Here is a 22053-nt window from a genome sequence, read left to right on the forward strand (position 1 = left end):
TTTGATTCCAAGAGGGTGATCAAAATGATAATATGGCACATGATGATGTGACAATGGATCTCCAATAAATGGTCACGGCAGTAAGCCTATGTGGCACTATGTGCTTAGGTGGCACATGGTGACATGACACTATTTGTTCACATGGTGTTTGCAAAAGGTGTGCCAATGTGGCACTCAGTGCTTAGGAGTCACTGTTGATGTGGCATCTAACTATGCAGATGCATGGCAAGTTGCTGATTGTACTAGGTGACGTGGCACCTAGGGCTGAGCTTGTAGCATGATGACATGACAGTAGGCCGGTGTTGATGATGTATACATGCTGACGTGGCAAGTAGGGCCAAGTGTGATGATGTGGTAGCATAGGTCAAGAATGGCATAACATCCAAGGAGTAATGATGTGGCATGCCACATGGCTCAAATTGCATGGTAGGATAAGATAAGGTGTGTCTAAGTGCCACGTGTCGCATGCGTGGCCAATCCTTGGTTGGAGAGAAGCTATCGAAATATTCCATAATTGACCGAAATGTTCTAAGTGCTCCGAGATTCCATTGTCTTCTAAGTCGATGAAGGCGTTTTACAGTGTGGAGGCGAATCTGTGAAGATGGTTACTCCGTCATTCGGAGCATCGTTAGAGTTAGCAACTCCAGCACTACTGAGCCTTGTCATTCGTGAAAGTTGAAAGTCGAAGCTAGGAGTCATTTGTGATGGCGGAGCTGCTCATGAAACCGCTGAGTCGTGTGTTTGGAGAGCCACTAAACTCTCACTCGAAGATGAAAGATGCCTCGCACAAGGAGGGCTTAATGCCTTAATAAGAAGCAAGGGCTTGGGAGCACCTAATACTCTGATTCCATGATAAAGTGGTCTAGAGCTACTTTATGATGATAATAAAGTATCATTAGCATTCAATGATGATACTTGAGCTACTTTATTATATCTAACATACAGTGCAGAATTTGGTATTTCTGACATCACCGACACATCCAGAGTGAGTAAAACTCTTAGAAAGACTTTTGACCCTACAAAAACGAACCCCCGAAGACCCTAAAAACGTCAAATCGCTTTCATTTGTACACGCGACGCTCTTTTATGCAATCCACTTAGCTTGGTTTTAATCATGGGAGCTCACTAGCGATTCATGACATGTTCACAAGTTTTTTTCTTGACTCTATATTTTGATTGTACTTCATAGAAGTTCAAAAAACAATTCCCCTCAAGGGGAGGAAATTGGCATGTCCACCTACATGTCTACAATTTTTTAAAAGGGGAGGAAAACAATCACATGTGTGCAACATCAAGGAGTTGCATCCAAATAGAAGATTTCCTTTGCACATCCTCTATCCACAAAGCATCATTTCTTAGGACCACCCCAAAGAGTGGCTATTGCAGCTTTACACTATTCTTTCTTCAAAGACAATACAAAGCTTAAAAGAAAAGTGATTGTAAAAAGACAACTAAGCTCACACAACCTACCCTAACGTAAAAAGTTTTTCAAAATAAGCATTACTTTTTTTTTACCAACTTGATGAATCAAATAGTTTCTAGCACTTTAAGAAACTAAGGGCTACAAAAATTTAAGGCTACCATCCATATTCTAAATCCTACTTGGCCATTAAAAATTTCGCAAAGCCAAGGTTGTTTCAACTAGAAATAACCTTGGCTACTTTACGGAGCTCTTTTTGATTTGTAAGTGGACATAGCATTTCTTGCCAACTGATCGGAATCATTTTCACACCTGTTAAAAGGCAACACAAAAAAAATAAATAGGAGCAGATACTCAAAGACCACCTCAATAAGTCAAAGATTTAAAAAAGCTTATACCACATGTCAAATTAACTTTAGGAATACCCCTAATTGCAACTAGAGAGAATGTAGAGACTATCAATTAATCTATAGTTTCACTTGACTACGTCGAGATCCACAAAAACTCCACCATCTAAAGGGCTTGAAAAGGAAAGGGTACAAGCCGCCAAACAATTTCTCTTAAACATGCATCAGATGTCGTGAGAATACATAAGATACTGAAATGAGTGTTCTATTGATTTGAGAGGGAAGTCCCTCTTTTATAGAAATGGAGAGAGGGTGGTCTAAATCAATGGCACCTCTCCTACATCAAAGGAGGTTAACTCCTAAATCATAGGAACTCCACAATCATAGGCACCACCCCATGTGGGGACCTTTGCATTACCTTTACATTACATCATCACCTGTGTCATAGTCTATGGCACTAAGTGTGCCTCTTCTAAACACACATACAACCGTATGACTACTAGAGCCTAGTGGATACACACATGCACCTAGCAAGCCCTTGATCACACATATCCCAACATACCCCCTCAAGGGTTAGCCTCTTGCTATGTCAAGGATACATCTAGTCAAGGATAAATCTATGGCTAGGATCTCATGCTAGCAAGGGTGTCCAAGGGTCAAGGTTTACAAAAATGAGATAGACCCCCTCAAATGGTTATCTCCCTTGCATGTACAAGGATGAATCTTAGGCCTTTGTGTGAACCTAGTTTCTCATGTCTGCAAGAGGTACCATGGGAGTAAACACATATCACATGACCTACATCATATGGTGACCACAGGTGATTTACAAAAGACAAACACATAACATTCTTTTTTGAGTACTATTCCAAGCAAAGAACCTCAATGTGCTCAAAAGGCAAAGTCTTCATCTTCTACCACAAAGTTTGATTCTTCATTTGTTGATGGAGTTCTCTCTTCAACCAGATTTACCATGTTTTTATTCTTCTCATTGCAAAACTTCTCTGAATGATTTTTCTTGCCACAATAAGTGCAAGGATTGATCTTGTAGCAATCTTGGTCTTTCCACAATGCTTGCATTCCTTTTCCCGCAAGGCCTTGTCCTTCATGGCATCTTCTTCAGCTTGTCTCTTAGCAAGCATATCAAGGGATAGCTTTCTTAAGTAATAGTTCTCCATAGTGTGTACAGTCAAACCACAAAATTTGCAAGGTTCCTTTCTAATGTACTCAGCTTCTAGTTCTCTAGTCTTTAAAATCACTACGTTATTTGCATAGATTGCCAAGATGATGTAATCACCTTGATCAATCTCCTTAGTCTCCATGAGATATGCCTCTAGGATAGAAGCTCAAATGCATACCATATACCTTCAAAGCAACCAAATTTGAAGAGGGTCTTACCACTTGTTGATAAAACAAGGGCAGTGTCTACTCTTGTACATTGAAGCTCATATATCTCATAAATGTATGGCAAAAAGAAATTATTGAAATGTAAATTCATCTCATACATCATGATAAGCATAATTTCCAAAGTGTTAGTGACACTTGGAGACTTGAAATCTGAATAGTCAAACTTTGACTGAACTTCTCCAATTTCCCCCAATTTGAGAAGCTGAAAGCTGTAGGGCAGAATTGAGGAGTTACGAGCACACCTGGAGAGGGCTTTTGGAGGCAAAGCAATGCCCTTACTGTAGCCAAGGTCCACCAGAGACGATGGGCGAAATGAAGCCCGCAGCAGTCCGTCAAAGATGTGCCATTCCTGAGTGAAAAAGTGACAATTTCTTCACGATTTGAGCTCAGAATTCATGAGCAGCTTGCTCATACTATTGCTAAAGCAAAGCTAGAAGCAAATGTTGACATGTGCCCCACACATGACGAATTTCGTGAAGAGGTCACAGGTAGAGAAGTCGCAATGGTGGGCAGCAGGGACGAAATGTTGGAGAGTGCTCTGGGCTCAAAGGTCGCCTATATGAGAGCTATCTCTGGCCAGGAGGGCTTGGAGAAATGTCGCCCTGAGTGTGTGTATGGAGCTTGACAAGATCAGCACGAATTGGGAAAGAAGAAGATGAGGAAGAAGGTGAGTTTGGTAGGGATGATGCCACGTGGCAGCACGACCTAGCTAGAATTCCCGAGCTATGGTGGCTTCCATGGCTCTGATACCACATGTTGGAACTTGGGGAAGGATAGATGCATTGTGGCAAGACTCAATGAGAACACATAAGATACTGAAATGAGTGTTCTATTGATTTGAGAGGGAAGTCCCTCTTTTATAGAAATGGAGAGAGGGTGGCCTAAATCAATGGCACCTCTCCTACATCAAAGGAGGTAACTCCTAAATCATAGGAACTCCACAATCATAGGCACCATCCCATGTGGGGGCCTTTGCATTACATCATCACGTGTGTCATAGTCTATGGCACTAAGTGTGCCTCTTCTATACACACACACACACAACCATATGACTGCTAGTAGATGCACACATGCACCTAGCAAGCCCTTAATCACACATATCCCAACAGACTATGCACACCTCACCTCCCCGACGAATCTCTCATGCCATTTGGATTGCAGAAATCAAAGGGTGAGGCAAAGTGCCCTTGAGCCAAGAGATAAACTTATCCCCATGGTATGAAATGTTGAGGTCCAAACCCTGGTTCATAGAGTCGGGTCGAACTTGCAACCATCGCGCTTCCAATACGATGTCCCCTAACTGAGTCATTGCAACTCTAAACATTCGGGTATCTGCCCACTCTGCTATCTTCAGAGTGGCTCCTACGGCCACCATGTTGCCTCCTACTTGCCATCTCGTGAATGCCCCATTCAGGGCAATGGTATTTGTGGGAGTGAGAGTCAACTTGGCTTGCTAAGCGCTTTGGTGGAAATGATGTCCTCAGAACTCCCCGAATCTGCGAAAATAGGGACATTCTAGCAATCGATCTGGCTGTAGAACTGAAATAGTGGGAAACTGCTGAGGTTTGCACTTCTACTGAACTTCGATCTCCTCTATAACCACTAAGATGGTCTTGGCAGGAGTCAAAGCTTTAGATGACCACCTAGTGTGGCCCCCTCTGCCTGGAGCTTCTTAAAGTGCAGGCAATCATGCTTGATGTGGCCTTGCACATGACAATGGAAGCATCGGCTTTTATAGACATAGGTAGCTCGAGTTACTCCATCCAAGTACGCATCATAGCCATTGTCCTACGATGTCCAGTTCTATGATCCACTGCCGAACTTTTTTCCACCATCTCTTAACGTGGAATCCTAGGGCTCCTTACTCTTGACTTGCTTGGATCCTTAACCCTTGTGCATGAGCTCGAGTTTCTCAACAAGCTCGTATGCACACTCGTAATCCTGTGGCCGAAAACTACGTATGTACCACCAGATGTCAGAATACAGCCCATGGAGAAACTTGCTCATCTTCTGACTTTCCTCCAGCTACAACTATATGAACACTTGAGTGAACATGTTGGCGTAATGATTCACCGTCTCAGTGTCCCCCTGGCGTAGCTCGTAGAACTGACTCTGAAGCATGTCTAAGTACTAGGGTGGCAAAAACTGTGATCAGATGTTCACGAATTCCACCCATTTTTAAAGAGGTGCCTCCTCGTCTACGTCAGCCACCAGTAGGTGACCACCTCCCCTATGAGGTGCATGGATGCTAGGATGAACCGCTCGTCGTCGTTCGTAAGCACAACTGAAAAGTAACTTTCAAACTGATTGAGCCACGAAGTCAACACTAAAGGTTCTTGCTTACCATCGTACTGAGTGAAGTTGAGCTTCCCAGGAAAAGAAAGTTTGACACGTGGTTGGACTCTCTCCCTTTCCTCCCCATGTGGTCGGAGTAGAGAAATGAGGAGTTGCCGATCCCATTCTTCCTTCTCCTCCATAGCACTACGCTCTCGTTAACATAAATACTGAACAATGTCTGGCCTAGAGAGCTGAATACAGCTATGAAGAAACAAGTATTGTACGGAGGGAGAACCCTTATGACAAAAGAGAGAACTAAATACTGATGTGCCGGACTGAACCGAATGAGGACCAACTAAAAGGCTTTTAGGGCAGATTGACTGACCTGGTCGCCTGCTCAACGCTGACCGTTGACTAGGTTGGTCAAAAGTCAACACATGTCAACTCTGGCTTATTTTTTTACTAGTTATGTCTTTCCTGGTGGCGTTGCATCTTGTAGGAAGCATCCACGGGCTGTGGATGCCCGTGACAGTCTCTGTACAGGAAGAAAATATCGAAGACCACACAGATGATAGCAAAGGATGTCAAAGTAACCTTACACACAATGAGGAGCAGTAGCTTGTGCAGCAAGAACAAGATATGCATGATAGTTTTAATCCAAAAGCTGCGTCACAACACATTCAGGAGTATGACAATTGACAGCAGAAGGAAGATGGCTGTTATGACACTTTAAAAAATGGCGAGGAGCCCTTGTACAACCACACTGGTCTAAGTAGTTACTGTCCTCAGCGGTACATTAGTGCACAGCAGCAAGATAATGCAGATATGCAACTTGATGGAAAAGGTGCACATGGAAGTGCTATTGCAGGAGACCAAGGTAAGTCTATAGTTGGGGATGAGGCAAACTTGCCACAACAGAAGTTGAGAATCATGAAGCAATCAGCTTCCTTCGTGATCTCATAGGGAATGATAATGCTACATCCTTTGTCAGTAGAGCACCAATGTACACTAATGCATGGGGATTTTACAGCGACCCACACAAGGTGCATTTTGGGTAGAGTATTTATTAAACAACCAGGCAGATCCTTCCATCTATGGGAAGCCTATTAGTGAGCAGTCCATTAAGATCTTGCCCATGGGAATTTTCAGCCAGAGGCTTCCACCAGTGACTCTTCCCAGGGGTGATATCCTAGAGGCCATTCTTCACTATTGCCTCGTGTGGATGCTTTTGGAAGAGCCTGTGCCTCTAGCATTTATTTATTTCTCATCTCTGTGTCAGCACAATGCCTATAAGAGGAGTTGGCCTCAATCTCAATCAGACAGGAGGGAGTCTAGGGCACCTCAAATGCAGCCTGAGCAGATTTATGTGCATATGCCCAATATGCACATGGGTTTGCGGACGACATTGATGCTCCCTTGTCAAATCTGCACGATGCTTACATGTGCCTGCCATCTGAGGTCAGATAATTTTTCTTTCTTGCATTATGCTAGGGGCCTGGTTGGACAAGAGTGTGGTAGACACGTAAGAAATATTTTGACGAACCACAAATTCGAAAGAGAAACCATAAGCTGCAAGAATGGCTCCCACATTTCGAATGGAATTTCAGATTCTTTATGATGGCATGCACCATGCCACCATCTGGCTGAAGATGAGGATTTCATCTTGCAAGCCCTACACATGCACAGCTCAAAGACCTCATGGGTGTCATGGTGGTTAGAAGGAAATTACAGCGGTACAGCCCAGGGTTGAAGGCTGTGAAGACTAAAGATCCCTGGAATGTTGAAGAATTTTTTAAACTGTTTAAGCCTGAATTAATGAAGATGATTTTCAGTCTATTGCATTTGTCTTGGCCTGAATAATAATGAAGATGATTTTCAATCTACTGCATTTGGGCAAGACAACATAGCCAGAGATGCAGTGGATATATGGAAAAGCAATGAATGATCCCAATGTAGGTTAAAGCCAATAGCAAGGCATAGAAGAGGTGTGCAAAGTAGGCTCCATGGAGACAAGAAATGGCTATGTGATTGTGGAGCTTGATGATGAGCATGCTAGGTGGGATCAACGCTTACATGACCCAGGAGGCCCCACAACATCTAGGGCAAAGAACTATCCTACTTTTCCTTTTGACCCACGTGACCTGGGTCCTGTATGTTGGAGCATGTTTATTCTACAAAAAGAATTTTGGAGTTTAACCACCATCACTTGCAATTTTGAGGGCGAAATTATATTATGCAGGGATAATTGTAATGAAGGCCAAAAGTTGGTCAAGTTAGTGGGCTTACAATTATTAGTACTTGGGGGGTTTGCAAGATAGAGAGGTCAAAGGGGATAAAAGGGAATAAGAAGTACTGTTTAAGCACCCTCCTCTCATGTGCAATGTACCTTTGATGTGACATCTAATCCTATCTGTGCTCCCTCCTCCTTCCTCCTACTTGCAGCCTACTCTATACACTGCCCTCCTCTCATGTGCAATGTACGTTTGATGTGACATCTAATCCTATCTACTCTCCCTCCTCCTTCCTCCTACTTGCAGCCTACTCTCTCTCTCTCTCTCTCTCTCTCTCTCTCTCTCTCTCTCTCTCCCCTACCTCTTCCCTATCTCTTCCCCTCGTTCTCTCACTCTCCTATCAACTTTCTCTAATCTGCCCCCTACCCCTTTTCTACACCTCGCCTCCCCAAATTGTAACCATGTTGTGTCCAAACGTGAAAGTAACACACTCTCCCTTTTATTCAAAGAAGGTTTGAGATATAAACTCTAATATTTAGACTCGAAGAGAATCAAGACTTCACAAGTGCTATTCTCTTCTAAGCAATCCTTCCGCTTGACCTTCAACTCTGAAGCAGTCTTATTCCCAAACTATCAATCCCCATAATCTAGAAGACATTCTAGATCATGATGCACATAATGGATATATCGTCTAACAAACTTTTTCTCAGAGACCAAACTATCTCGTGCCTAGGCTCTCTTTCAATCTACTGACATAAAAGACTAGGGGTACCCAAATTCCATTGGGTGACTACATTGTAAGCCACATCGCTGATCTTTCAAAGGATCGAAATCATATCACAAATTTGAAGACATATAAACCTAGCCAAGTATCATTCCTGATAATCATTTGGGATTCTCAAGTAATCCCATTGGTCCTCTAAGAGAACTCAGGGTGACCCTTTTTAGTTGGCACAAAATTGTGCTCTATCTTGAGCACTATTTATGCTTCTCTAGCAAACTACAACACATCTTGGTGCTATTTCAATCAATCTGCTTAAGTGCCACCGTCACATTCTGCAAGCCAACTACCATGGGGCTCTAGGCTAGTATCCATACATCAGCATGAGTGAATTGATTCAAGTGGCTGAATGCTTAGCACAATTGTAAGCAAACTCCATCAATGGAGGGACTCTTCCTTATCAAACTGCCTTTGGGAGACATATGCTCTCAGCATGTCTTCCAAAATCAGATTGACCTACAAAGATGATCATACTTGTTGCCTTTATCGATGTCATCTCCCCACCTATGAGCCCGCGAAAGGACGAGGACATTAGAAAGGTGTACCAATAGGGGTTTAGATATGCCACGGACAGATCTGAAGGCATATACAGAGCTACCACATGAGCAGCATGCAAGCTGCCATGTAGGCAGCATAAGAAGCAATACCTGGCTACTGTCAGAGGGTAGCACAAGCCCTGAACTATGGATAGAAGGACCCACAAATGGTGCAAGAGCTATGACCAGGGCCAGCAGCAAAGGCTACTCAAAGGTGGGAAAGATTGGACCTACCAATGTTGAAGGATCCGATAAAACGAGATGGCTACTATCATATAAGAGCACTCAGCCGAGGGAGCTTATAGGTCACATGGTTCAATCCATCCCAAAATATGTACATCACAATTTCACCGCCAGTTGGCAAGATAAGTAAATCAAGATGTGCCTTGCCAATTTTCCTCATGACACTATTGTCTCTATCATATAGATTTCGCTGAAAATTATTCATTTCAAGAACAAGATGAGATACAAAGTACTCAATGGTACGACAAGCAGATAACGATTCTTGTGCATATCACGTATAATCATTTGCTTGATTCTTCTACGATTGATGCCCAGTTCAGTGCAACGCACATACCATTTCTATATTTCACATGAAACATGACACCTTATTTGTGCAGCATGGTTTTCTACTGCATTGGGAATGGCTGAAAAAGAAACTCCCAATGCAGAAAATATAAAACAACATAGGGTGTGGTCAGATGGTGCTGCCTCTCAATTTAAATCAGCCCGTAGATTCTACTTTGTCTCAAGGTTCAAATCCCTAACCGGTCTAGACATGATGTGGAATTACTTTTAGTCTAGCCATGGCAGGGTGAACATGATGGATTTGGTGCTATTATCAAGCTATGTTTAAACACCAATTAACATGCCCTCAAGAAGGCTGCAACTAGCAGCAACAGACTGCGCAAAGAACAAACATTGGTCAGGGTAAAAGCTCTGGTCGGAGGCATGCGAAAACACGACACAGACATCACAGCAGCAAATTTGGGCAAAGTAAGTGGCCGGGCCAATGCAGACTGGTTGGGCAGTCAACAGACTTGGTCGCGTGTTTTCCAGGGCATGGGGCATTCCAGCCTTGTAAAAGGACCCCTATCCTTGGGTGTATCTATTCTACGAAGCCTCTATTGTTGGCTGTCGACCAAGGCACCAGAGAGGTTGAGGATTACCTAGAAGGTGTACACTCTGCAAATCACCTACAGGGTGGAAAAGCAGTACCCTACACTTGGATTTACAAGTTCTCAGGTTGGCTGCAGTTCCAAAGCAGCACACATATGAGGTTCGTTGGAGCATTCATCTATAGGTCTTCATCGAGAAGAGCATCAGCAAGGAGCAGGGTTGGATAGATACGCGTATCTAAAGGTTAGAAACGTTAGAAACGTTTAGATATTTTAGAAGCTTTAGAGACCTTAGAAACCTACCTTAAAGTTTAGGGCTTTTGCCCAAATTTTGCATCTAGGGTAAGGTCAACGGCCGTACGTCGTACAGCGCCATTTCCAACGCCTCGAGCTGGTACAGGCATGAAATCTGCAATCGCTTGTGTCGATCTTGGAGCCCTGTGTGCTTTTCAGCCTGCCCTCAGCAAATTTTTGAGTACCTGCCTTGGAGTTTGTGGAGCCCTGCTGGAGAGCCCTACAAGCTACGTCAATTTCAACGCAATCTTCTACTAGCTGTGTCTGATTTCAACGCTTCAGCCTTAGCCCTTCTCTTTTCATTGTTAGGACCCGAGTCTCTAACACATGTCTTTTAAGTTCTAAGTCATGATTCGTATTGATACTTTTAACTTTACTCTTTATTATGAATCATGCAGCATGCTGCATGTATGATTCTTGGTACTACAGTATAATATCTAATATCTATTTACTTTTCAGTTTTAAGTTTTAACTTTGAATGTTGATAGTTGTAACTTGTAAGTAGTAAGTACTAAGTAGATTTATGATTCATCATTCATTATTTCTATGAGACTTCAGTTATCAGTTGCAATACTTTGAAGTTCTAAATTTAATTTGTAAAAAGGACTGAAATTTAAAATTTTCCATGTAGTATATTGTATGATGTATCATGTATGTTCTAATAATAAGTGCAATGTGCATGGGCCATGGCACATGCAGCATGATGCATCTCAGTATCTACTATAAATTACTAATAACTAATAAGATATCTTATATATATATATATATTTATATTTATTTATTTATTTATTTATACGTTTCTAAAGCTTCTAAAGTTTAGGTACTCATTCCTAAAACATACCTAACGTTTCGTACCTGAAGTATCTGACAACTATGGCAAGGAGTGTCCAGGGGGCATCAGTACGCAGCACACTGAAGCTCTAGGAGAGTATACAGGCTGAGAAAGTTTTGTAGGTGCCACAAGGAGGTACAAGAACAGTCCTGGAGTCAGAAGGGTCCATATCTAGACAGCACCCTGCTGCTAGATAGTGGCACACTGCGCACACATTTTGTATTTGGTTTTGGTCCATCTTTCAGACAATACATATTGCTGCATCAAGCCTGGCCAACTGACAAATCCCAACTACTGACGCACCTATAAATTTTGATCATCACCACCATGATACAGGAATGATAACGGATATCTCTCTCTCTACTAAGTTCCTTGGCTCTACTATTCCAAGCTCCTCGTTCTTTGCACGCCCAGTTTCCTCAAGAGCATCAAAATATTGGTTATCTGTAAGTTCTGCCGAGTAAAATGAGGTGCTAACGAGTGTCACGCATTCAGTCATTCCACCAAGGTGTGATTGCTGAGCACTCATCTCAACATTCTTCACTCACATTGCTTACGCGCAATAGCTGAAGCAAGTAGCAAGGTGCTCAACCATCTGAGCATGCAAAGTCTAGACTCTAGAATCTTCCCAAAGGTAAGGCTGGTAGCTTTATACAAACCAGGGCCAATCCCTCATAGATTGTAGAAGAAAAACACCAAACTATCTTCAACAATAAGTTCTAACAGACTCGAATCTTCAAATGTGTGTTCTGATTCATGTTTTATCCTGCTTGTTTATTATACACTTCATCTTTTACTCCTAGGTGAAACCACCGCCTTCATCTTGGAAAACTGCCAAGGTCTTCACACTAATGTCATCCATAAACTGCTCATATAACACACAAGTCTTTGCAGCAAGCTTCTGTCAAGGGCCTTTAGCAAAGCTTCAGAGTGAAGGAGAAATTCAGTCATGATGATGGCTAGCACCTAATCAGAAAACTAATGGAATATTCTCTTCGCATTAAGTCATAAGATTCTGAAGCACATTCAGTAGTTGAGTAGTAAATACAAGCCAACAAGCCTTACAAAGCAGTCATCGAATCCTCAAAACAAATGCATATATGAAACTTTCTCATGATCAGCAATGTGAGAGACACTTACCAGCTACACTTATCGCAGAAACAACTCCAAGTTCATTCTTTGCAGTTGATAAATAGTACGACCTTGCATCTCCAAGTGATAACTATGGAAGCAAAAAGACTTGTAAATAGTGTATCCTTCTCTCTCTATTCAAACTTCTGTTGCTCTAAGAAACCTGAATCGGAGCCAAAAAGGAAACAGAATTTAAAAGTTGAAAGGCAAAATTGCATACATGGAAGTATGGGAAGAGCTTCAAGCAACAAGCCTTGCAAAAGAAATTACTTCCATTGCATAGGCCTGGATCCTCGATTCAACACCATTACTGCCAAATGGAAAATTTTTTTTTAATCTATAAAAGTTGTAATGTTTGGTTTAAAACGAGTGATAAGTGCTTTAAAAATATGTTAAGGATGGTACAGATATTTTCAAGACTTGCACATTTTTACACAAAGTTTGACACTTAACAATTGAAAAGTCTCTAGAGTTTACATCCTAGAGTCTAGACTAGCAACTGCCAACTGTCACGGGGACGTGAATTTCTAAGCTTTAGGAATTTATGGTGACTACCCTAGCCTCCAACTGATTAAAACAATTCCCAAAGGACACTTCAGTGCAATTAATTCCATGGGCGCCAAGGCAAGGGAACTGAAGGTTAGACAGGGGTAAAATTCCCTTTAACTAAAAATAGCTCCAAGAGCAACGTTTGGCAAGTTGGGCTCCTATGGCAACGTTTGGCAAGTTGGCTTGTGGGACAAGGCAAAAAGTCAAAATTGGCTTTGAGGCTTGTTTTTGGACCATAGAAGAAGAGGGAGAGGCAAGTCACAAGCTGGAAAAGTGCTCCAGGGCTATTCTATCACATCGCCATAGTAGGCAAGGAGTTTCGAAACGTGTTTTGGGGTTTCGAAAACGTTTCAGGGCAAACCCAAAACGTAACTTTGGGCATGAAGAGTTGAGTACCCCTTCTAAAAGATCCAAATTCCAACCGCAGCAGAGAATCGAGTTCCCCAAATATGATGGGGCAAGGGAGGCTGACAAATCCTCAATATTTTGAGCTATACTTTGCCCATCAAGACAAGACCAAGCAAGAGAAGCTTGCTCTTGCCACACTGCATCTGCAAAAGAATGCTCTAATGTGGTGGTCTTTGTCACAAATAGGAAAAGAGCCTATTCGTGAATGGGCTAAGTTTGTGAAGCAATTGAAAGCCACTTTCATGCCACTGAGGCATGAAAAGAATCTAACCTTTCATTGGGAAAGGTTTAGGCAATTCGATAATGAGAGTAATGTGGATTTTATAGCCAGGTTTTGGAAACTCTCTCTAGAGTTACCTGAAAAGAGTGAGGAAGATAGAAGGAAAAAGTATTTAGCAGCCTTAAGCCCAAAAGTAAGATATGAGGTTGAAATGTTTAACCCAACCATGCTTAAGGACCTCACTAAGCTGGCTGAAATAGCTAAGAGAAAATTGAATCCTTGTAAACCCTTCAATAAGGACAGTGGGTCAACATCTAAGACCAACAACATACCCACTTTTAGGAAACCAAACCGATTTAAGAATAATAAAGGGAAAGGTAAAGCTCTTGTAAGGAATGTGAACAGCCAATCACGCCCTGGATGGATGCCATTTCCTTCTAATGACAGATGAAGAGAAGAAGAAGTTGATTAAGGAAGGAAAATGTTTCGGGTGTAAGAAACCTAAGCCGGGGCATGTATGGCATAAGTGTCCTATTCTCTTGGCTAAAATTGCCAAGATGAATTCGATAAAAGGAAAAGCCAAGGCATCCAAGCAGGAGGGTGAGGCTTCTATCTCGTAATCCTTGAAATCTACAGTGACTATTGAGCCAATAGTGAATGTTGTCCATTCAGCCAATACCTTTGGACCTCATGATCTTTTTAAGATGTATGGGTTCGTATGGACAGAGAATAGTGGTTCTCCTAGATGATGGATGTAATTATGACTTAGTGAGTGATAGATTCGTAAAAATTACTCCATCTTAAACCAGAACCTATAAAAAACATGTCACTCTCAGGAGCTTTTAGGTGACATAATGAAGAAGACACATCCATAGTACGGAATATCCCTTTTCATATACAAAAATATAGAGATCGAATGGATTTTCTAGTAGCTCTTTTACAAGACGTTGACATGATTCTAGGTAAACCATGGCTGTATGATTTTAACACTACTATTCATCCTCATACTCATCATCGTTGCTTTGTACATAAGGATCATAGGGGATCGAGACGTGTATACGATTCCATTGATTACTCCTACCCAAGCAAAAAGATTGGTAAAAAGAGGGGTAGATTGTAATCTTGTGTATATACGAGATTCACCAGATCTTCATATCTCAAAAGAAGATCAGGAGAGAAATGAGTTCCTTAGAGCTTATGAGGATTGATTTTCAAAAAGATGACTCATTCAAATTACCTATGGAGAGAGAAGATGATCATGCCATAAACTTAGAATCGGTAACTTCTCCTCCATGTAGAGCCCCATACAGGATGAAACATGAGAGAGATAGAGGAACAAATTGAAGATCGATTGCAAAAAGACCTGATTCGACCAAGCGATTCTCCATTTAGAGCCCTGTATTATTGGTCAAGAAGAAGATGGATCATGTCGTATGTGTATAGATTACCGTGCTTTGAATAAACTTATGATTAAGAACCGATATCCGATTCCAAGAGTGGATGATTTATTGGATATGCTTCAAGGTGCTAAAGTTTTTAGCAAATAGGATTTGAAATCTGGTTATCATCAACTTCGGATGAAAGCTGGAGATGAGCATAAGACTGCTTTTCACACTCTCAATGGACATTATAATTTTTTGGTCATGCCCTTTGGCCTAACTAATGCTCCAACCACTTTTAGTAGGTTGATGAGAAGGGTTTTGCGACCCTACTTGGAAAAATTCATAGTCTTCTTTAACAACATTTTAGTTTTTCAGCCCGACTGAGGAAGAGCATAAGGATCACCATGCTAAGGTGATGGAAGGATCGATTGTCCTACATACCAAGAAGAGTGAGTTCTTCAAGATAGAAATAGAGTATTTGGGACAAATTGTGTCTGCTGAGGCAGGTTGACCCCAAAAAGGTCAAGGCCATAATTGAATGGCCAATACCCAAAAATATACATGAGTTGAGATCCTTCCTAGGGATGTGTAGTATTATCGCAGATTCATTAAAAATTTTATACGTCTTGCTTCTCCACTAACAGATTTGCTGAAGAAGCATTCCTTGTAAGTGTGGGAAGAGGTTCACCGAGTAGCTTTTAAAGAGCTTAAGAGAACATCAGTCACTGCACTAGTATTAACACTTCCGGATATGGACAAGGAGTTCTTTGTTGTATGTACGCATGCGAGTACCTCGATTGGGGCAGTGTTGATGCAAGGAGGACAACCCATTGCTTATGTGAGTAGAAAGCTTTGAGGGGCTGAATTGAAATATATCACGTACAAGAAGGAGTTACTAGCAGTCATTCATGCTTTGAAGTTATGGAAGCATTATCTATATGGTTCTGCTTTCAACATTAAGACTGACCATCAAAGTATCAAGAAGTTGTTTTCTCAACCCATTGTTTCTTCAAGACAAATCAAATGGACTGAATACATTCAAGACAAATCAAATGGGCTGAATATATTCAATCCTTTGGGCAACCAATTATTGAATATCAACTAGCTCATGCTTTGAGTAGACGGCCCCAAGTTAATCACATTTCTATGATTAAGGAGAAATCACTAGGAGTGATGGTTGAAGCTTATCATATAGATGAGGACTTCGCTGAAATTTATGGGAAGATTCAGCGTAACGAGGTTGGGGAATGAGAGGCCTATTGGATGGATACCTATTGTTGGGACGTGCCATATGTGTACCCAAAACATTTTGGTATCTAGTCATGAGTGAGTTACATGCCAGTCCATATCCTAGACATAGAGGCATTAGTGGGACAATTGATTATATTGAGAGGTACTTCCATTGGCCTAAACTTCGCCAAGAAGTTTCAGCCTTCATTCAACAATGTGACATATGTCAGTGCATTAAATCTAACACCAATAAGACTGCTGGTCTTTTGCAGCCTTTGCATGTTCCCTCTCAAAGCTGGGAACACATTACAATGGATTTCGTGTCAAGTTTCCCCAAGGTTGGTCAGTTTGAGCAGATTTTCACTGTTATAGATAGGCTGAGTAAACAGGCTCATTTTATTCCCTGCAAAAAGGTTGTCTGCTCTTGAAACAGCAAAGTTATTCATTAGGGAATACAGGGGTTACCAAAATGTCTTGTATCTGATAATGATGGCCGTTTCATTAGCAACTTTTGGACATCCCTATTAGAGAATCTCGGGACCAAACAGAAATTTACTACAGCCTTCCATCCTCAAGGTGATGGAAAAAAGTTCGAGCTTATGTCCATGGCCAACCTAGAAGGTAGCCAACATTCTTACCATTGTTAGAGTTTGCTTATAATAACACTGTACATACTTCCACCTCGAAATCATGTATGGGCAATGTTTACCCACTCCAATAACACAATTGGGGGAGCGAATTTTTGCTGCTGACCAGTTTGTTGAGGATATGTCACAGGTTATTGAGCAGGTAAAAGAACATATTAAGAAGGCCCAGGTTCAACAATCCAAGGCAGCCAATAAGAAAAGAAAATAAATTTTGTACAAGGAGGATGACTGGGTTTTACTGAAGATTGATAAAAGAAGAATCAAGTCAGTGAGAGGAAGTACAAAATATGTCAAGTTAGCACCGAAGTTTTATGGTCCATTTCAGATTTCAGCAGCTTTATATCCAGAAGAAGGATCCAGAGCGTATGAGTTACCAGCCCACTGGCGCATGAAGAATATCTTTCATGAGAACAATTTGAAGAGATACCATGGCAATACTTCTACATTTAGCATCAAGAAGAACCTGAACTTGAAGATGGGACTGAAGTCTTACTCTAGAACAGATTGTAAACCATAACGAGAAGATTACCCGTGCATGGAAAGAAGAGAGATATGTATTTACTGAAGTTTAAAAACCAGCCAACTAGTGATGCACAATGGATGGAAGAAGAGTTCTTTACAGATTTTCCATAGATATTCGCTGATTATAAAGAGGCGATGCAATTGCAGAAGTAATAAGAGAAAGTGCATGACGCAAGAGGAAGAGACAAGCAATGATCCAAAAGAGGACGTCTGATCATCCAAGCAGAAGGAGTGTCATGACGAGAAATGATTATTTAGTTAAAAAATAGTCATTGGAACCTTATTATTGCTAGACACCAATTTGATGGTGCAGTTATATATTTGTATTTATGATTGATCAAGCGGTGTAAATAGTACCGCAAAACTATGTAACATTGGCCAATGATTAGTAATAAAGATGTACACACACATGTCTATGTCCTAGGGGCAATAGGAAAGGGAAGGGTGCATTAGAGTGCATTAAATGGTAGGTGCAAGAGTCATAGGTTAAGGGTAGGTCTAAATGGGAAGATGGAACTTGAGTGATCTCAAAGGACATCAATAAAGGGGTACTCCCCTTCATTGTGATCATTGCATTCATCCACCTTCTCTCTACCACATTGCATTCATCCACCTTCTCTCTCCCACCTTGCATGTAGATCGAAAGAGAAACAAGTACTCTCACGAGGACGCTCTTCCCCATTGGAGGGTCGATCGGCATTTAAATTTTGCATGATTGCACACATTTGCATTCTTGAAAAGCTTGGAACTTCATAGATCATACCTGTCCTTGTTGCATCTTTGCCATGGAGACAATTCAGCATTGCTTATGGGATTGCAAACAGGTGAGGATTATTTGGGAGGGGATTGCTAGGATTTTCAGCTCTTTTGCTCTATCCCCCTTCTTACTCAGTTGCTTGGCTCTCTCTTTCGGGGCCTCAGGTCTTTTTTGAGAGACATGACTCATCTTGGGCCCTAGCAATTAGACGACGCTTGGTCGAATCATGTTCTCTGGACAACGTTCTTAGTTTACCCTTCAGGACTGTGCATGCCTCGATGGACTCTTCTTAGGAGATACTGGTGAGCATATCAATATGGCATATTTGGAGAGCCAGATGCACAAAGGCTTTGGACAGATTCCACGTCCACCCCTCCCACACATTGGCCAGTAAATGGACAGACACTATACATACACTGATGGCCATATGGACGATTATGCAGAGATCCTGTCACGTAGCTTTTACTAGGAGGGCTATTTTCCTCAGGGAATGGAGAAGCTCCCCCTTCTCCTCTGAGACTTCCACAGCATTTGGATGGATTCCACGTTCACCCCTCCCACACTTTGGCCAGTGTATGGACAGACACTATACATACATTGATGGCCATATGGACGATTATGCAGAGATCCTGTCACGTAGCTTTTGCTAGGAGGGCTATTTTCCTCATGGAATGGAGGAGCTCCCCCTTCTTCTCTGAGACTTCCACAAGTTTGAGGTGGCATTTTCAGCCTCAACCTTGGTTATTTTCTACCTCTTTTTGAGGAGTTTTTTCTCATGCATTGCATGGTGTATTTCCACCTTGAGCTTGCTCTTGCGGGTTTTATTCATACTTAATAAAGTCTATTTCTTGCCAAAAAAAAAGAAAAGGAAAAAAAATCAATGATATGTATGTGAAAAAGGGAAGCTCAGAATATTACTACTTCCGCCCTGATTATGTCTCCTGCTCGGTACGAAGAAAACATATCAACTTTATCGATTTCGGTTGCCCGGACATCTTGTTGTCTTGCATGAAACACAAAGGTGAAATAAGAAACCGGTAGCCACTTGCAAAAGAAACCACTAAACTTAGACTAGTGCTTTACATTCTAGTTTTTCTTGTATGCATATAGATATCTATGAGCAGCGCCAGCTAATTTCAAATTCACAAAAACAAACAAAGTCTACAGTGTGAGGGATCATTCACAAGGATTCAAATCATAAAACTTCACCAATACATAATGTGAACACATGCTATAAAATCTGTCAACAAGATAGACCACGTGATATGCATTAAACAAGTCGACTTCACTATACATCACATAAACATTGACCAAGAAGCTAAGTTTCTATCATGTACTTGGAGGTGAACGGGAGATGACAGAAGCTGATCACATGCTAACTCATGAAAAGTCGAAAGGGTAAACTTCAAGGTAAGACAATAAAAAATATAATATCTACATATGTAGGCATTTACATACATTCACATATCCAATACCCTCAATCTAGAGCAAGGGATGCAAAGCAAATGAGTTCCCTGAAAACCAAATACCTTACTAATCCTGAGAATTTCTCCTTCACTGCCCTTGATCCAACACATATTATGTCAACTTGTGCCATTTTCTGCATGACTTTTGCAACCTGCATGAAGATTCAGCTTAGCATTGAGGCAGAGGAAGGGGAGACCCTCAAAAATGGGGGGACCTTAGCAGTCAAAGACATAGTAAACGCTTAAAGCCGATTTGAATATGCTCCAAAACAAAACCACCCAAGAAAAGGAACTCCCGATCATGCCATTTTAAAGCTTTGGCATATAAGAAATTCTGAGGAAGCACTCTATTGATCTTACAGATCTTTTTTTACGTTCTTTTTCAATAAAACGAAGCTTCTATCAAGTCCCACAAATTTCACATCAAGGCAACGCTAAATGAACTACGAAGATACCTTTGCTGTAACAAGAAGACCTGGCTCTGGAACTGCTCCGTGTTGCTTCTCTCGAGTTACCTCGATAGTCGGTCTCTGGAAGCATACTAAATCCTCAGTTTCCTCAATGCTAATTAATGGAGTCGAGAAACTTTAAAAGCAGCTGAAATATTTCGAAACCTTATCTTGCGTATTTTGGGGAGGCTCCAAAAGCCTCTGGACACCAACAAGAGAAGCATAAATCTTGTTTTGCCAAACGTAGGTTCCAGAGCCGGCTAAATAGTCGGAAGCTCGGCCAAGAACCTCTCCAGGCGTCTTGTAGGAATCCATCCTGACAAGCTTTAAAGGACGCACAACTCCACCAAGGTCAAGCAATCATTCTTAACCAGGGCAAAGCGTCGAAAGATTTGATGTCCCCTACTATAACCATCTCTCCATCAGCGTCCATTTGCCAAGGCTATATATTGGTGTTTAGTATTGGTTCAGGATGGGAATTGGCCTTTCTTTCATCGTGGGACCATGTCACGAGACCAAAACGGGATCCCCTTTCCAAACATGGAATGATGACATGTCCTTGTCCCCAATTCTTAAACACATGAAATCTCCATCCCTACTTTTTTTTGCAAAGAAAGGAACTTTGTATTAATGCTTAAAAGACTTCATACAAAACAGCGATCCCAAAGGTGCTGAGTATGGAAAAACTGGATAAAGGTTGAAAGAAGAAAAAACCAGCCCGCTCCAAAGAAACTCAGCTCACTGCCTAGGGGATCTTTGGTACAGGGACTGACAGCCCGGTGGGGGGTCTATACAACTAGCAAATCCCTCGCGGAGTGAATATGTAGAAAACCCCTGCAGGCCAAGCCTTGCAGAAACGTGTGCGCCTCACGACAGTCGCCCTAAAGCCCGAGGTCCCATGATTCCAGGTGGAGCGTAGGGCGTAGATGATATCCTGCAAGAGAGAGAGAGAGAGAGAGAGAGAGAGAGGATGAAACCGATCAAATAGTGAAGACTAAAATACACTAGAGTGCACAAGTGTGCATGGTCAGTGCCTCCTATATCACAAAGAAATTCACAAAGAAGAATCCAATTCTCCATTAGAGGGCTACCTCTTATGAGGCAGTGGTAACAAAAAAGATGGGGAATATCACACCAAGCTAAAGCTCTACTCTAGGATGGCTCACAAGCACTCGTTGAGAGTTTAGTAGCAAGTATTGGAAGCATTTGTATTAGTATAGTAGCTAAGGGTCTTAGGAAAATAGGATGGGAATTGTAAAAAGGTATATTCCCATCTCACCATGCACTAACACTCAAAAGAAGTAGGGATGGAGCCCCAAATCCTCATTCTCCTCTGGAGGATAGCGTGTGGGAGGTAGTAGCCAGTATCACGGCGTAGCACATTTGGGTTGCTCACTGTAGTCTGGTGATGGGTGAGCATCGTTTGTACGGTCCTCTCGACTTGTTGTCCGTAAAGCTCGTCATCCATCGTCCGTACAATTCGCCATACATTCCCGTCAAACCTCAGTACATCCCCCGTCAAACCTTCGGACAGCTCGTACATACCTTCTTCTCCACCCATTAGTTAGTCCTCCGTACACCTAACAGGTTGTAGCAACCAATAGTTCTGAGAGGTGTCTAACCCCAACTGGGTTGAACCCCTAGCCCAACCGGGGGGTTAGTTTAGCCCGATGTAGCAGTAGACATGGCCAGCAAGGAATGGCCGAGCCTCTCCTCGAAATCCCCTCCCTCAACCCCAATAGCATCAGCCAGGAAGGCCCTATGTGCAAGCTGGATATGCCACATCCAAGACACCCTCACCGTATGCTCACACATACGTATGAGGAGGTCTGGATCGACCCATAATTGGGCACCATGAACAAGTTTTTTATCTATAGCAGCAAGTCCTAGAGTTAAAGATGCAACTGGCAGATGCAATAGCTAGAATTCAAGTTCTTGAAGGACCTGGCAAAGCAGGCAATAAGATGAGGATGTAAAGTTTTGCAAGGCTTCCCCCCCTTACCCCAGCTAGTCTCTACAATCAAAGATCTAGTTCGCACTGAAGTATAGACC

The 22053-nt window shown here is 42.0% G+C and overlaps 1 protein-coding gene across 2 annotated transcripts; it reads right to left on the reverse strand.

The window, feature by feature from the left end:
• Positions 1-1150: 1150 nt before the first annotated feature.
• LOC147902109 (Nucleic acid-binding, OB-fold-like protein) lies at positions 1151-20477 on the reverse strand. 2 transcript variants are annotated; one of them, XM_087375082.1, is made up of 6 exons: positions 20167-20477; positions 20008-20082; positions 19616-19704; positions 19005-19089; positions 12381-12462; positions 1151-1334 (listed from the first exon to the last, which is right to left on the reverse strand). In XM_087375082.1, the coding sequence occupies exons 1-6, from the start codon at positions 20314-20316 to the stop codon at positions 1276-1278; spliced, it is 540 nt and encodes a 179-aa protein (XP_087231208.1). In that variant the 5' UTR covers positions 20317-20477; the 3' UTR covers positions 1151-1275. The 2 variants fall into 2 exon arrangements, with proteins under 2 accessions (XP_087231208.1, XP_087231209.1); XM_087375083.1 differs by lacking the exon at positions 1151-1334 and adding an exon at positions 1349-1732 and having other exon boundaries at positions 20167-20354.
• Positions 20478-22053: the final 1576 nt, after the last annotated feature.

The sequence above is a fragment of the Dipteris shenzhenensis genome, chromosome 5, assembly GCF_047967505.1.
Source record: "Dipteris shenzhenensis isolate YYH24624 ecotype China chromosome 5, Dip_SZ_1.0, whole genome shotgun sequence".
Lineage (NCBI taxonomy): Eukaryota > Viridiplantae > Streptophyta > Polypodiopsida > Gleicheniales > Dipteridaceae > Dipteris > Dipteris shenzhenensis.